This window comes from Schistocerca gregaria, chromosome X (genome assembly GCF_023897955.1).
Source record: "Schistocerca gregaria isolate iqSchGreg1 chromosome X, iqSchGreg1.2, whole genome shotgun sequence".
In the NCBI taxonomy this organism is placed as follows: domain Eukaryota; kingdom Metazoa; phylum Arthropoda; class Insecta; order Orthoptera; family Acrididae; genus Schistocerca; species Schistocerca gregaria.
Window position 1 is genome coordinate 368,643,528 of NC_064931.1, and position 16,873 is coordinate 368,660,400.

Consider the following 16,873-nt stretch of genomic DNA (forward strand, 5'->3'; position numbering starts at 1 on the left):
GAGTGTTGATGCCAGGCCTGGTAATGTATACAGGGTGAAGTGAAATTCGCGCTCTCAGGCTTCACAGCATGACTCTCACATGCCAGAAATAAAATAAAAAATCGCCTTTCACAAAATTTCGCCTGATGAGTACATCCAGCAGAAAAAGGACATTAAAGAGTGGCGATCTGGCAACACTGTAACCACATGTATGGTAACTACCTCTGTCAGCAAATATTACATGTGCTGTACAGTTGGTGCAGTGGATAGAGTTTTCGGTTATCATGCAGAAGGTTGATGATTCAATCCTGAGTTGGGGCATACGTTTTTTATTTGGTAAATGTAGTCCGGGTGGTACGGTATCTGGCATCTTAATCGTCAACAGCAATTGCACCGGGTCCTCTAGCAAACATTTGCACTTACATACAACAATCGTAGAAAAGGAAGATTGGTCAGCTTTGAAAGAAGCCCTTTCCATGTCGTGGGCATGAATTTATTCGCACCACTGCATCTACCAGATGCGAAACCTATTTTCTTTGTACTATCCTTCAATGGTCCCATAGATTAGTATTAACTATTATTCTTGCCTCATTCAGGTCCATTACATTTCGTTAGGGCCTTACATTATCACTAGGACTAGCAACATGCTTTGCAAGTAATGTCCAATCTCGGTTATTACCTCTGTGTGTTATCACCATGGCCCCACTAATTATGCCTTTCACCACTGAATCTGGTGACCGCATGATGTTTAGTACATATCTCAATGCATTATTATTGTTGTTGCTGTTGTTGTTGTTATTCTATCGATGGGATTGTGGAAACATCACATTTACTACCATTAGGGAAACAATGTAATTCGAAACCAAACATTTCAAAATTAGCAGTGTCAGTATGAATCATCCAGAACAATGTCTTTCAGAGGGATAATGGATGTTAGGTGGAACAGTGTTTATACTGTATGCGCTGTCCACCAGACAAGGACTAGTTGCAAGCAGAGTAATGTGCCATGACAGACTCCAATGTACATGCGTACACATATTGAATTTTCTCACTGTAAACCTCTAAACCAGTGTGGCAGATGTATGGCATACACAAACGATGAATATGTAGATATGCTTCTGGTCCTTGGTGCATCTGCTAACCAGTCTGATGTTGCTACTCATGAATATACTACTAGATATCCTCGTTGATGCCATCCAGATAAAAATCTGTTTTGTCATCTGGAGCTGCACCTTAGGGAGTCAGGTTCTCTCCTTCCACCATTGTATGACAGAGGTCATCCATGGACTCAGTGTACTCCAGCTACTGAGGAAGCTAATCTGGAGGTCATACACCACGAGCCTCAGCGAAGTACATGTAGCATAGCAAGGCAGCTGAGTGTCTTGCAATGCACAGTCGTTAACTTGCTGCACGAGCATGGGCTGCACCCCTGTCATTATGCTTTCACCACCCCTAGCATTATGCTTTCATGCATCCCGCAGGTCGCCATCAGCAGATGCAATTCTGTGAATGGTTTCAACAACAGCAGGAAGCCAACGATGACTTCGTGAACACTGTAATATGGCTGGATGAAGCAGCATTCACTCATGAGTGTGTCTTCAATATGCACCATGCCCACCACTGGTGAGAGGTTAACCCACACATCACTCATGACTGTGGATATCAAATTCACTTTGGTATCAATGTCTGGGCCAGAATATTGGGTGTTGGGGCCCCTACATGTTGCCTGACTGGTTGAGTGCACAAAGGCATCATGAATTCCTCTCAAACTATCTGCCTTATGCACTGCAAGATGTTCCACTACATGTTCGGTAGAGGAAACATGATGGTGCACTTCCACACTCTGGATTTAATGTGCGACAATATTTGGACAGAACATTTCCAGGGAAATGGCTCGGACATGGAGGTCCAGATGTATGGCCACTGCATTCACCTGACCTAAATCCCCTGGGTTTCTTCCTGTGGGGACACCTGAAGAAGCACGTGTACTGTTTTCTGCCGATGAATGTGGAAGAACTGGTAGTGCGCGTTCATGATGTTCTTGTTACTGTGGATACCACTTTGCTGCAAAGGGTCCAGAGCAGTATGATCCAACAAGTTGTGCAATGTTTGGACATGTAGGGAGGTTGCCCTGAGGACAACGTTTTCTGTTGTGAAGGTCATTCAGTCATTAATATGGACATTATTATTGTCACTGGTTGCTAATGTGCAACATCTGATTGCCCACATTACATGTAATATAAATGATAAGTAGATGTTGTGTTACTGAACTTTGCTATCATCCTTAGCATCTCGAAATTGATACTGTTTTTGTAGTTATTCTGTCCTATGACAGATCACTTGTTTCAACTGTCTATTTCTTATTTGTCTAACCATGTATTTGTTATACTCAGTATTACAAAATGTTGTAAATTTAGGATACATGGGACCTAAGAAACAGTGTATATTACAATGTGAAATGACAGAATGAAATTAGCAATTAAAAAAAAAAAAAATTGTGCCCGAACCCGGGATCTAACTCTTGACCTCCTGCATGCCAGCTGATGATTCTATCCACTGCACCAACTGTACAGCACATCTAAGATGTGATGACAGAAGTGGTTACAGTGCCTGGTTCATTGAACCATTTTCATACTTCTCTACCATTCCACTCTCGAACGGCGCGTGGGAAAGAGGAACACGTAAATCTTTCCGTTCAAGCTCTGATTTCTCTTATTTTATTATGATGATCGTTTCTTCCTATGTAGGTGGGTGTCAACAACATATTTTTGCATTTGGAAGAGAAAGTTGATGACTGAAATTTCGTAAATATATCTTGCCTCAAAGAAAACCACCTTTGTTTCAGTGACTGCCACCCCAACTTGCATATCATATCAGTGAGACTCTCACCCCTATTGCACGATAACACAAAACAAGTTGCCCTTCTTTGCACTTTCTCAATGTCCTCCATCAATCGTACCTGGTAAGGATCCCATACCACGCAACAATAGTACACCAGAAGATGGATAAGTGTAATGTAAGCTGTCTCTTTAGGGGGTTTGTCACATCTAAGTGTTCTGCCAACAAAGAACAGTCTTTCTTCTGCCTTCTCCATAATATTATGTATGTAGTCTTTCCAGTTTAAGTTGCATGTAATTTTAATTTCTAGGTATTTGGTCAAATTGACAGCCCTTAGATTTATCGTACACCCAAAATTTATCAGATTTCTTTTAGTACCCATGTGGATGACCTTGCACTTTTCTTTGTTTAGTGCTAATTGCCACTTTTCACACAATACAGAAATTCTCTCTATATCATTTCGTAATCGGAATTGATCATCTTATGATTTTACTGGACGGTAAATTACAGCGTCATCTGCAAAAAATCTAAAGGGGCTACTCAGATTATCACCTAGATCATTTATACAAATCAGGAACAGCAGAGGGCCTATGACACTACTTTGCGGAATGCCAGATATCACTCTGTTCTACTCGATGATTTAATGTCTATCATTACGAACTGTAACCTCTCTGAGAGGAAATTACAAATCCAGTCACACAACTGATAAGATACTCCATATGCACACAATTTGATTAATAGTCACTTGTGAGGAACGGTATCGAAACCCTTCTCGAAATCTATGAATATGGAATCGAATGAGATCCCTTGTTGACAGCACTCATTACTTCATGGGAATAAAGAGTTAGCTGTGTTGCACAAGAATGATATTTTCTGGATCCCTGTTGGTTATCTATCAATAAGTCATTTCATTCAAGGTGATTTATAATGTTCGAGTACAGTATATGCTCCAAAAACCTACTGCAAACTGACGTCAGTGATATGGGTCTGTAATTCAATGGGTTACTCCTGTTTACTTTTTTGAATATTGGTGCAACCTGTGCTACTTTCCAATATTTAGGAACAGGCCCTTTGTCAAGTGAGTGGTTGTATATGATCGCTAAGAAAGAAGCTATTGTGTCTGCATACTCTGAAAGGAACCTGATTTGTATACCATCTGGACCAGAAGACTTACCTTTCTTAAGTGATTTGAGTTGTTTCGCAACACCTAAGACATCTACTTTTATGTCACTCATCCTAACAGCTGTTCTGGTTTCGAATTCTGGAATATTTACTTCGTCTTCTTTTGTGGAGGAATTAAGGAAAACTGAGTCGGGGGGTCAGTAGAAGGAGCCAATTATTATTTTGGTCCGGCTGTTGAGTATAACCTCTACCCATAGTAATTCGCAAGAATTATCTATTTCAACTTCACTACAAGATAAACTACTACCAACAGACACAAACAAACCACTACATTGTTAAAAAAGGATAGATTAAATATCTATCTTTTCTGAACACGGTTTGCACCTCTGTAAAAATTTCGGCAGAATTTATCTCTGACTCTAGCCAGCTTTCTATTCCTATAATGATTTCAGCTTCATTGCTTTCTATCAGCACTTGAAGCTCTTGTACTTTTCCAACACAGCTACGACAATTTAGAACTACAATACCGATTGTTGCCTGCTCGATTCTCGTCGTTTCTTTGCCCTGCACTCTTTGAGACTGGAGCCCTTTTTGATCTTTCTAGCCTAAAAGACCATCCAGTCCACACCTCCTGCGTGTAGTGGAAACCGGACTTATTTAGCAGAATCCAAAACCGCACTACTCTATGGTGCATGTCAAGGAATCTGCAGCCTAAACGGTCACAGAACCGTATGAGCCTCTGATTCAGACCCTCCACTTGGCTCTGTACCCAAGGTCCGCAATTGGTCCTGTGGACGATGCTGCAGATGGTGAGCTCTGCCTTCATCTCGCTAGCAAGACTGGCAGTCTTCACCAACTCAGACAGCCGCCGAAAACCAGAGAGAATCTCTTCCGATCCATAGCGACACACATCATTAGTGCCGACATGTGCCACCACCTGCAGTTGGCTGCACACTGTACCCTTCATGGCATCTGGAAGGACCCTTTCCTCATCTTGGATGACCCTCCCACACGGAGTGCACATTGGCTTGCTTCCCATCCTTTGATGCCATATTCCTAAGGGCTCCATCACACACCTAACACTAGAGCTCCCAATGACAAGCAATCCCACCCTCTGTGCTTGTCTGGACTTCTCAGGAAGACCAGCCACTGATGCAACAGGTGAGGCTGCCCTTGCTGGCTCAGAAGTACTTTCAGCAGTGGGCAGCACCTCAAACCTGTTACGGAGGTGTAAGGGTACAGCCTTGCGGCCAGCACCAACTTTTGCCTTCTGCCCAGGGATTCGCAACCCTGCCACGATTTGCCAAACACCGTCAGACAAGTGTCCGAATCCGAGGGTGCAGTGGCATAAGAGATCCCAGGTGATGCTACGGGTTCCAGAGGCACCAAAGCGCTCGCCTTGGATGTCCCAATGTTGCCGCGGCCCAGGACAACAGCCTGGAGTCTGTCGACCATGGTCATCACAGCTTCCAGCTGTTTACGGACGGTGGCCAATTCCCCCTGAATCCATACACAACAGGCGCAGTCCCTATCCATACCTAAAAAATTTTTTCCTCTCTTTTATCTTACAAGCCATTCAAAACAAACAGATGACTGATGACTACGCGAATTTACACTATATGGGTATTAAAATGCGATGCTACAACTCTCAAATACTATAACATGCCTGAAATTTGTGAATTAAACTATGCAAGTACCCATAACATGCAGAGAAATTAAGAATTAAACTGCAACAGAAATAAGTGAGCTAAGAGTATGACTTGCTGCTGGTTGCTGCTTATCCAATGGCGGCAGGGAGCTCACTTTCAGAGGGGTCACAGTTCATAATAACTGACAAAAAGTCACTGAGTAATACTGAATTGGTTTCTGGCATTCCTCAAGGTAGTGTTACAGGCCCTCTGCTGTTCCTTATCTATACAAACAATTTAGGAGACAATATGAGCATTCATCTTAGGTACTTGCAGATGACGCTATAATTTTTCATCTAGTTAGGTCATTAGAAGATGAAAACAAATTGTAAAATGATTCAGAAAAGATATTTGCGTGGGGTAAAAATTAGTAATTGACCCTAAATAATTAAAAGTTTGAGCTCACCCGCATGAGTGCTAAAAGGAGCCCATTAAACTTCAGTTAAACAATAAATCCATCAAGTGTAAAGGCCATAAATTCAACTGAATACCTAGGAATTACAATTACAATCAACTTAAATTGGAAAGAACGCACAGAAAATGTGATGAGATGGCAAACCAAAGATGGTATTTTATTGGCAGAACACTTAGAAGATGCAACAGATCTACTGAAGAGACTACCTACACTACGCTTGTCTGACCTCTTTTGGAGTACTGCTGCATAGTGTGTGATCCTTAACAGATCGGGTTAATGGCGTACATCAAGAAAGTTCAATGGAGGGCAGCACATTTTGTATTATTGAGAAATAAGGGGGAGAGTGTCATGGACATAAGACAAGATTTAGGGTGGACATCATAAAACAAATGCATTTGTAATTGTGATGGGATCTTCTCATGGAATTTCAACCAGTAACTTTCTTCTCTGAATACAAAAATATTTTGTTGATGCTGACGTATAGGAAGAAATGATGGTCATAATAACATAAGGGAAATCAGTAATAGGAAGTTAGTGAAAAAGCGGAGAGAATTTTATTGGACCTTCAAATGAAGCTGAAACACTCCAGGAAAACTGAATTTGAGCAAAAACTTATTGCAGCTGGGTGAGGAGCATTCCTTGACATAGAAAGCTAAATATTATGTGTCAAATTATTAAAAGAAACTAAAACTATAATTCTATATAAAGTTGGTCAATTAATTAAAATTATGCATCCACTTACTTGTTCATTCCACAGTAATGGTTCAAAAATTGTAGGTCAAAAAGTGAATCATAAATTCTGCAATTTGCCTTCTGAAGTGTTTTGTTGACGAAAACTAGATTATAGCTCCTCCTTGTGATAAGTCACATGAGCACAAAATATCAGATACAGAGACAAGTTGTTGGTGAATGAGAAAGTATCTTAACTTGATTGATATAATTACGGGCACTAATTATGATAGTTAGGTGTCAGGTTCAATGTATCTTATGCAAAAATCTATTCTCTCTTCTAGCTGTATCATTGACCTCTGCATTACTGGAACATCTGATGTGAATGGAAAAGGGCACAGCTGGAACTAGTTTTCAAGAATGGTCAGAAGATAGATGCACAGAATTACATTTTGTGATTATATATAGTGGCTTCACTAACCCCGCTGTATGAACAAATAGAAAATACAGATATGTTATTACACATGTCCAGTGACAAATGTTGAGGTCACATGAACTTCTGTATAGGGCAAATACAAGGCCACCAGGTGATGGACTCATAACATTGCTGTTATCTGACTTTGCCTCTACAAATTAACTACAAAAGTCACTGATGTTTACCTGGAATGAATGAAGCTTGTGTTGCATGGTTTTTTTGTTGAATGTGTGTTAATTTCCAACAAGAACTATTATTCCAGAATGAGACTTCCACTCTGCAGGGGAGTGTGCCCTGATATGAAACTTCCTGGCAGATTAAAACTGGGTGCCAGAGCTAGACTCGAACTCGGGACCTTTGCCTTTCGTGGGCAAGTGCTCTACCATCTGAGCTACCCAAGCACGACTCACGCCATGTCCTCACAGCCTCACTTCTGCCAATACCTCATCTCCTACCTTCCGAACTTTACAGAAGCTCTCCTGCGAACCTTGCAGAACTATTATCATTTACCAGAATGAGATTTTCACTCTGCAGCGGAGTGTGCGCTGATATGAAACTTCCTGCCAGATTAAAACTGTGTGCCCGATCGAGACTCGAACTCGGGACCTTTGCCTTTCGCGGGCAGGTGCTCTACCAACTGAGCTACCGAAGCACGACTCACGTCCGGTACTCACAGCTTTACTTCTGCCAGTATCCGTCTCCTACCTTCCAAACTTTACAGAAGCTCTTCTGCGAACCTCCAGGCTGTGGCTAAGCCATATCTCCGCAGTATCCTTTCTTTCAGGAGTGCTAGTTCTGCAAGGTTCGTGAGGGACGTGAGTCGTGCTTCGGTAGCTCAGTTGGTAGAGCACCTGCCCGCGAAAGGCAAAGGTCCCAAGTTCGAGTCTCGATCGGGCACACAGTTTTAATCTGCCAGGAAGTTTTATTATCATTTAGTTTTATGGACTAATAGACTTAGCTTAATCTATTGTTTCAGAACATTTATTTGTGGTCAGTAAATGTTGGGATACCCTTTGTGAGGCTTACAACATTGATGGCAAGGTGGTCTCATTTGTGGTCTCCCAAGCAGTACCATGGATGCAAAACTTTTTGAGCTTTGATTACAACAGCTAAAACATTGTCATGAATTTTTCAAGCCCTTCACTAGCTCTACACCACAATAGTCACAGGTGCTGCCAGCCATCGTGGCATTTCAGCTATTTAAAGAGGCTGAAGAATACTGGGTAGTAATTCTCTTTGTTATCCAACCATTTTTACAAAAAGCACATGCGGCAGCAGGCAGGCTAAAATTCTTACAACACTGTAACTTCTGCATTTTGGAGTGTGTATTTTCAGGGATTTAACAGAAAATGTATATTTGTGTGTGGGTGTGTGTGTGTTTTTCCTCCAGTCAATCAATCACAAGTGCAATAAGTTATATAAGGTTTCAGTGAGCCCCGGGTTAGGTGATTCACACAGTAGACTTCCTGGCTGAAGTGCTGCAAACTGCATTGCATTTAAAACACTGTAAGCTGTGTAACAAACATGAAGGACATTCCCACAAAAAGAAAGGCAAAATAAAAATGTGTAATGCCTAATTACTTTGCTAAGTGCAGAATCTTCTGTTGCCGTTTTTTCCATGGTTGCACATTAAACACAGTTTTCAAAAAAATCTGCTTTCTGCAAAAGAAAATGTTTTTGTTTTTCAAAATGCAGAGTTTATTAAATAACATGCTGCACAGTTCGACTCTTAGGAATAAAGGTGAAATATAGCAGATAGCTCCAATATCAGCTCCGGTCAAGATTTTGTGTTGCAAGTGTGGATGATAATATACCAATGGAAAATATGTCCATTTACAACTGATTCTTCACATTGTAGTACTGTGTCTGGTGGAAGGTATTCAGTGACCAGTATGACTTCCCTCTCCACGTCCCAATAGTATGTGACACACAAGAGATGTGTGTCTCAGTAAGTCTCCTTGTACCTGCAAATTTTTCTAATTGCATCATGCTGCTTATTGTAGGAGATCTCCCTAAAGCATTTAATCTCAGACTTTTTACACTTAAATCCTTAAATGGTGCACAAAATTGTGCAGTCTCCCAGAGAAGAATGTTGAGCAACTCTGTGATGCTGCAACGACTAAATAAACTGAAGAAATCAAACTGTTCTTCACTCACTTTCTCCACTTCTTCCAGACTGATTCCTTGGAATACAGACTTCGAAAAGAAAACTGATATTGTGAGGACACAGAGCAGGTCAGAGGTGTGTTGCATTTGTTAATGTCACTCAAAGGGAAATCCCTGGAAGGAAGAAGGTGTTATTTTCACAAAATACTACTGAGAAAGTTTACAGGTCCATCATTTATGACAGACTACTGCAACTGACATAGATCTTGTGTAAGGACTGCACAGATGGATAAGAGAAATCAGGATTCATACAGAAGCCCATAAACAATTGCTTACCCTTCATTCCATTTCAGAATGGAACTGGAAAGGGAGTGACTAGCAGTATCACAAGGTACTCTTTGTCCTGTATGGTGGCTTGAGGGATGTAGGTGTTGGTGTAGATGTAGAGGTGGAGTTAAGTTCAAAACGCAGGTGAGATACATCTGAATGTTAAGAGTGGCTTGCATAATGGGATTTGGGATAGATGAGAGGCTGGACTGCTCCTACATGATGACAGTATCTAGTCTGAATCCCACTTTAGGCTTTTTTTTCTGCTGCAGTAATCTATACATTTGTCGAAAGCAAGAAATTATTGGGGTGATGAGATCATACACAAGAATTACCTAATAGAGTTAAAACATGGAATATGCAGGAACAGCACTATATCTGAGTCTTCAGTTCTAGATGAAAGACATGAGGCAGGTAAGGGAAAAGAACATGGGGAAGATGGAGGTTGGGGGCAGACAGGGGGATGCAGGGAGTCTGACGGTGGGGAATAGAAGGTTTGATCCTGCAAGTTCAGATTATTTGTGCTTGAGTTCAAAGTAATTAAGGGTTTTGTTTATCTTCATATTTTTCCATAGTAAGCAAAGATGTTAAATGTAGCAACAATCCAGATGCTGCAATTCCAGTGCATATTACTTTATATACGTACCTTACTTTCAGGTTCTGTAATCAGTTTTATGAGAGATTCAGCTTCTGTAACTGATGATTTTTCTACTAATTTATTCACTGAGAGCACCAGTACTTCATCACATACTGCAAATCTCTCTGAATTTTCTGTATTTTTAATACAGTTGACAAGTCTTTCAATGCGATTTACAGATGAATCCCCTGCGTATTTACTGCACACAATTCTATAAACAGTGAGTGGTCTCAAATGATATTCATCAATAATCCTACAATCAGAAGAAAAACAGTAATCAGATGGATACTTTTACATATATTTAAAGAAAATATCATCAAACCGTTAGCAACTTTTCTTTAGTTAAGTAGCCACAAATAAACCAGAAATTTTCATGGTATGATACTAAAATATTTATATGTTATTGACAAAAAAAGAAGGAATAAACATGCTATAGCAAGCATAATGACTTTGAAAAATGCAAGTAATATATTTTACCCATACAAAATTGGACATAATCTTTATAGGCGGTGTGTGTGTGAGGGGGAGGGGGGCGCAGTGCGCATGTAAATGTGTGTTTAGAGCACTTAGTGGTAAAGACTACTAGCAGCCTAGCTAAAACAGTCAAAGACAAATATGGTTGAAATGATTAAAAGCAAAAATCATGACATATAGTTAAAATCACAGCCATTTTCTCAAGTTTTCAGGCAGATTCAGCTTCACTAAAATGCCTAGTGTAAAAACTTTACATGTAGTTACTGTAGTAAAAATTCTAATAATCTGGATTTAAAAAACAGCACAGTCATGAAGCAGTCCTCCTGACAAAACATTAAAATCTATTTCTCAACAATTTACGAAAGGAAATTAAAGAAAAGAAAGGCAAGATGATCTTTACATGTCAAATCGACAGTGCTGTCATTACAGACTGAAAAAATCCTTGGATAGGACAAATATGGGAAAAGAAATCAAATGTGTCCTGAATGTAGACATTCTAACATTTGACTTAGCTGGTATGGGGAAACAATGGAAAATTTTTATGTTTCTCCACCTGAATATGAGTCCGGTACTTTACCCATTGAGCCGTGTCATGCAGTGCAAGCATTTAGGAAGCAGATCTGTCTGTATACTACATGTAGATAAGGAAGGTAATGTTGACTTTGGTGTTTGTGTTGATATGCGACTCATTGCTCTACAGTACTACCATGAAGCACATCAGTAGGTAGGATCAATAGGTTAGTGTTCATCATGAACGTGGTTTTGCAGTCAGTGCAATGTTTACAAATGCGGAGTTGGCAGATGCCCATTTGATGTAAATCATATTACAATATAAGGAGTGACATGAGCTAGTGTGATATCATATATGTTCATCAGAAATGGGACCTTGAATAATGGTATCTAGTGATGTAATTTGTTTGATTTGTTAGACCCATAAAATTTTCCAAAATTAATAGAGGAATGGCCTATTCTTACACTCAGTATGTTCATTTAGTAGGTTAATAAACTAAATTTCCTCTGTGAACCAATGTTTGTAGTGTATTGCCAACGCCAATGGCTGCTGTAAGATGACTCTACATACTCAGTTGCAAAGGTGTTGTCATAACCTGATGGCGGACGCAACATACTTATTCAAAAGCTCACACTCAGATCAGAGGTGATGTGGTTTTTTGGTCATTTGTTTCTTGGTGCACAAATGGCTGAATACAGTTATGAAATGACGACAGAGTGAAGCTGATATTTTCCACATTTCTGTGGTTGGAGACAGTACACCATTACTTGTGTGTAAGGCTAAAAATGTAGATACAGTGATGATTGGGAAATGAGACTTTCGTTGTCTTACTAGTCTGCTTTTTATTGCTTTTTTATGTGTTTGCAATGAATATGCAGAAGAACACAGACACTAGTTTACAATTTAACACAGAGGAGGCTTACTAGATTCTAGTGTCAGTTACCAGAACAAATGGGCACCCTAGCCTATAACTTTGTTAAGATTCTGGTACACACAGTAAAGTATAGTACTACAGAGTATGAACCATGAAAGAGCCAGATTCTATAGCTTTAACCAAACCCTTAGGTACATGTACTCATCACAATAAAAGTGACGTAAAACATACATATGTGTACACAAATGTATGATGGGAACCAATAACTCTAGTCCAGAGGTAAGCTTTGCAGGTCCTTCTTAATTTACAAGCTTAATAATGTATAATGCTCAGTCATATAGTATCTGCTGCAGACTCATTCATCTGAGGCTGCTGGAACTTTTCTGCTTGCTGAAAATCTTCTGCTCACTGGAACTCTGCCTTGCTTGCCGTTTGAGGGCTTCTATATACGACTTCTGGGACTGTTTGTTTGCAGATGGTACATGACTGAGATGTTTTCTACCTCAAACTGGCAATCAATCAGTGTGAAATCAGCAGTTTCCCAGTGTGTATGACCCTCTTAATGGACTGACAGAAGTGGCTTGCACTGTACATCTCTACAATGCTTACTGCTACTATGCATAATTAGAGGATTTTTGTTGGCAACCCTTCCTGATTCTGTCATTACAGGGTCACTTCATGGAGTGTCATACATACAAGATTAACCACACAAGTTAGCTTATTTGGGCAAAGTGAGCCGAATAGACTAAATAGCAATGTGTAAACTATAGAAATGCAAATAATGATTCTACTGTGTAATGATAGATTTTATCATAAAATTAAACAATTCAATTAACGTGGCTCTATGTTACATTTCTGTTCTCTTATTCCTTCAGATGCCCCTCATGTACATGATGTGGAATGTGACACACCATCTGAAGTCATTATCTTTCTGGTGTCCATCTGGGATAGTATTATGTCTTCTTCCAATATAAAGCTACCTTCAAAGGGTGGTGGGACGGGGTGGGGTGGGGGGGGGTGGGGTGTGGGAGGGGGGGGGGTGAGTGACAAAATCAAAACCACTTGACACAATGTACTGTGGCTTTAATCATGTCTGTGACTCATATCAAAGATGGCTGTATGGCTTACCAGTCAAAATATCCAAAGAAGAAATAATACTGTTCTGGATGCACATCCAAAAGATAATAGAATATTCTTTCCATTGGAAGAACTTCAATAAACACCACACCACATCATTTTTATACATTATTTGTCTGAACACTGTATATTTTGAAATGCTCAGGCATATAAAGAGCTACATTACAATTTCTACACAATCAGGACATTTCTTTTTAGCATATTTTTTCCATTTTGGCTCTTACTGGCAAAATGTCACCCACTAAGTCTGCATGGTCCAAGAACAGGAGAAATACTCTGGTGCCGTTTGCCTGACTGACTGCCACTGCCAGAGGTCTCATCAGGTTCTGTCCACAATGTGTTAAGGGTTCAACACTTTGTTGGTCACATATAAATTTGAAAACTGGAATTGATTTAGCTTAATGGAATTAATGTATGACTCATTTTAAAAGCAACTATAGATAATCTGATACTGTGTTTTGTACAATTATGTGAAAGATATTTTTACTGTAGGCAGGGGCCTGAAATGGTGGAATGTAACATCAAAATCAATGGCAAATAAAGTATGACATAAACAGAGCTGACAATGTCAAATACATCAATCATGAACTACATCAGAAAACAACAGGCTGCCAAAGAAGTAACAGAATCACAATTTTTTGTTTATAGAGAATTAATGTGACAGGTGATGTAGAGCATTTAATAGAACAAATCTGTTGTGAAAAATGTTTTGGTTGTGGTGGAAAGGTAAACTGAGTCCATAAACATTTATCTTTTATTGATTTCTTTAATTATTTGTGTCAAATTTTGGTTCTTGCATCCTGAAAGGCTGTAAGGTTATAGTAGGTCAGCACTTAAACCAACAACAAGCTGCATGCCTCACCCATACTGTACAGCAGAACTCTTCACTTTGCCTAGGGACAGACTTCTTCTCAAAATGACCAAAGGACACTGGAATGGATTTACCTCCTGCATAGTGGATCAAACTTAAGAAGTGATCCACCCAGTCCTGCATACTTTCTTGATGGTGAAAAACAGCCAAATGGCATTACAGCATCCAATTTGTACTGCCAATGGGCTACCTTCACATTTTCATTTTGGGGACCACTGAGTTCATATTGGTCACTGGCATGAGGGTCATCAGTTGCTTCCCACTATGAGTTCTGGACACCAGAAAGAGAAATCTGACCCTGTCCCAGTAACTGTAATGAAATGCATCTGACTGCTAGAATTTGAGGATACAAGGTTTCTGACATATCATGAAACCACTAAAATTTAACCCTTGGGCAAGTATAAGATGAGAGACAAAGCACATTATGTGTTTTAAAGTCTACCAGTAGGAGCCATGGCGAGGAGAGTGATATTATGAGATCTGTGAGAACCTCATAATCTATGCTTCATGTAGTGCTAAGTAAGTACAAGCTCAGACTGCTTTTATGTGTGGCTTATGAATTTTAACATTTGCTTGGAGGTCTGCGAGGAGGCAGACAACTAAGGAAACACACACACACACACACACACACACACACACACACACACACACGCACACACGCACGCACGCACGCACAGTACAACATGTTCAAATTTGTGCTGAAATATTTTACTCAGGAAGAACATACGGAAAAAAAAAACAATGTCAAAATTTTAGCTGCTAGACACATTGCAATTATTTTCTAAAAATTGTTGAAAATTGTCAAATATGTAGCTCACAATGCAACTCAAGAAGTGTACATCCTTGCTGTAGCTGTAGCAGACAGTGCATATGAAACACAGTAGACACATATCCTAGGTTGATGGCACATCAGTAAACAGGTAACATGACACAAGGCAATTGTACTTTGTAGTCCACCCCAATAGCTGAGTGGTCAGTGTGATGGACTGTCATTCCAAGGGGCCTGGGTTCATTCCTGCCTGGGTCGAAGAATTTCTCCACTCAAGGACTCGGTGTTGTGTTGTCTCTATCATCATCATCTCATCCCCACTGACAGGCAAGTTGCCAAAGTGGCGTCAACTCAAAAGACTTGCACTAGGCAACAGGTCTACCCAACTGGAGGCCCTAGCCACACGCCACTTCCATTTATTTGTGTTTTATAAAGTGAATTTCAATTTCCATTGATAGCTTCTCTGACACAATAAATTGTTCATAGTTACTGTTTGCTCTAATTTGCAACTCATTCAGTATCCGTAATAACTAGCAGATGCCTTTGCAGTATGGCTGAGTGTTAACAATGAAGATAAAACTGAATTAATTTTCTTTACAATTTCTTCATATATGCTTGCTAATACCATATGTTTTTATCCAGGTACACATTGACCAGTCTAGTGTTGCAGTAGAAGATAGCAAAAGTAAAGCTGAAGTTTTAAATTTTGCATTTAAGAAATTGTTCACACAGGAGAATCATACAGAGATGCCACTATTTGACCACTGCACAGACTTCTGTGTGGAGGATGTAGTAGCATCCCTGGTGTAGAGAATAACTGAAAGCGTTGAAAACAAACAAGTCACCAGGACCTAATGGAATCCCAATTCAGTTTTACACAGAGTACTCAACAGCACTGGCCCTTTACTTAGGTTTCATTTATTGTGAATCTCTTGAAAAGCATGAAGTCCCAAGTGACTGCAAAAAGTGCAGGTGACTCCTGTATATAAGAAGGGTAAAAGAACAGACTCACAAAATGGTAAAATTGCAGTTCAGTATCTACATGTACATATACGTAGATACTCTGCAAGCTACCGTAAGGTGTGTGGCGGAAGGTAACCTGTACCACTACTTGTCATTTCCCCTCCTATTCCACTCGCAAATAGAGCAAGGGAAAACGACTGTCTGTAAACCTCCATATGAGCCCTGATTCCTGGTATATTATCTGCGTGGTCTTTATGCATGATGTATGTTGGCAGCAGCAGAATCACTCAACAGTCAGCTTTAAATGCCGGTTCTCTAAATTTTTTCAATAGTGTTTCCTGAAAGGAACATCACCTTCCCCCTGGGGATTTGCATTTGAGTTACCTAAGCATCTCTGTAACACTTATGTTTTGTTTGAAGCTACTGGTAACAAATCTAGCAGCCTTCCTCTGAGTTGCTTCAATTTCTTCCTTCAAATTGACCCAGTAAAGATCCCAAACAACCAAGCAGTATTCAAGAATAGGTTGCAGCAGTGTCCTATATGCAGCCTCCTTCACAGGTGAACCTCCCTTTCCTAAAATTTTCCCAATAAATGGATGTCAACCATTTCCTTCCCTACCACAGTTTTCACATGCTCATTCTACCTCATGCCACTTTGTAGAATTGCACCCAGATATTTAGACAACTTGACTGTGCCAAGCTGGACACTAGTAATACCGTATCCGAACATTACACATTTGTTACTCCCACTCATGTGTATTAACTCGCATTTTTTTTGAAATTTAGGGCTAGCTGCCATTCATCACACCAACTGGAAATTTTGTCTAAGTTGTCTTGTACCTTCCTACAGTGATACCGGGTTCCATTATTTAAGAAGACTTCAAGCCACTTGCATATCTGTAAACCTATTCCATAAGCTAGCACCTACATTAACAGCCTGCAATGGGACATGTCATATGCTTTCTGAAAATCTATAAATATGAAATGTGCCTGTTGCCCTTTACCCATAGTTCTCAGT

At 40.0% G+C, this 16,873-nt stretch overlaps 1 protein-coding gene across 3 annotated transcripts in view; it reads right to left on the bottom strand.

Moving 5' to 3' along the window:
* Window positions 1-16,873, bottom strand: part of LOC126298189 (zinc finger FYVE domain-containing protein 26) — a 381,844-nt gene that overhangs the window by 2,020 nt on the left and 362,951 nt on the right. For all 3 annotated transcript variants that reach the window (XM_049989496.1, XM_049989498.1, XM_049989497.1), the window contains one exon: window positions 10,266-10,509. In XM_049989496.1, coding sequence (XP_049845453.1) covers window positions 10,266-10,509 — 244 coding nt within the window. The remainder of the gene's footprint in view (window positions 1-10,265; window positions 10,510-16,873) is intronic.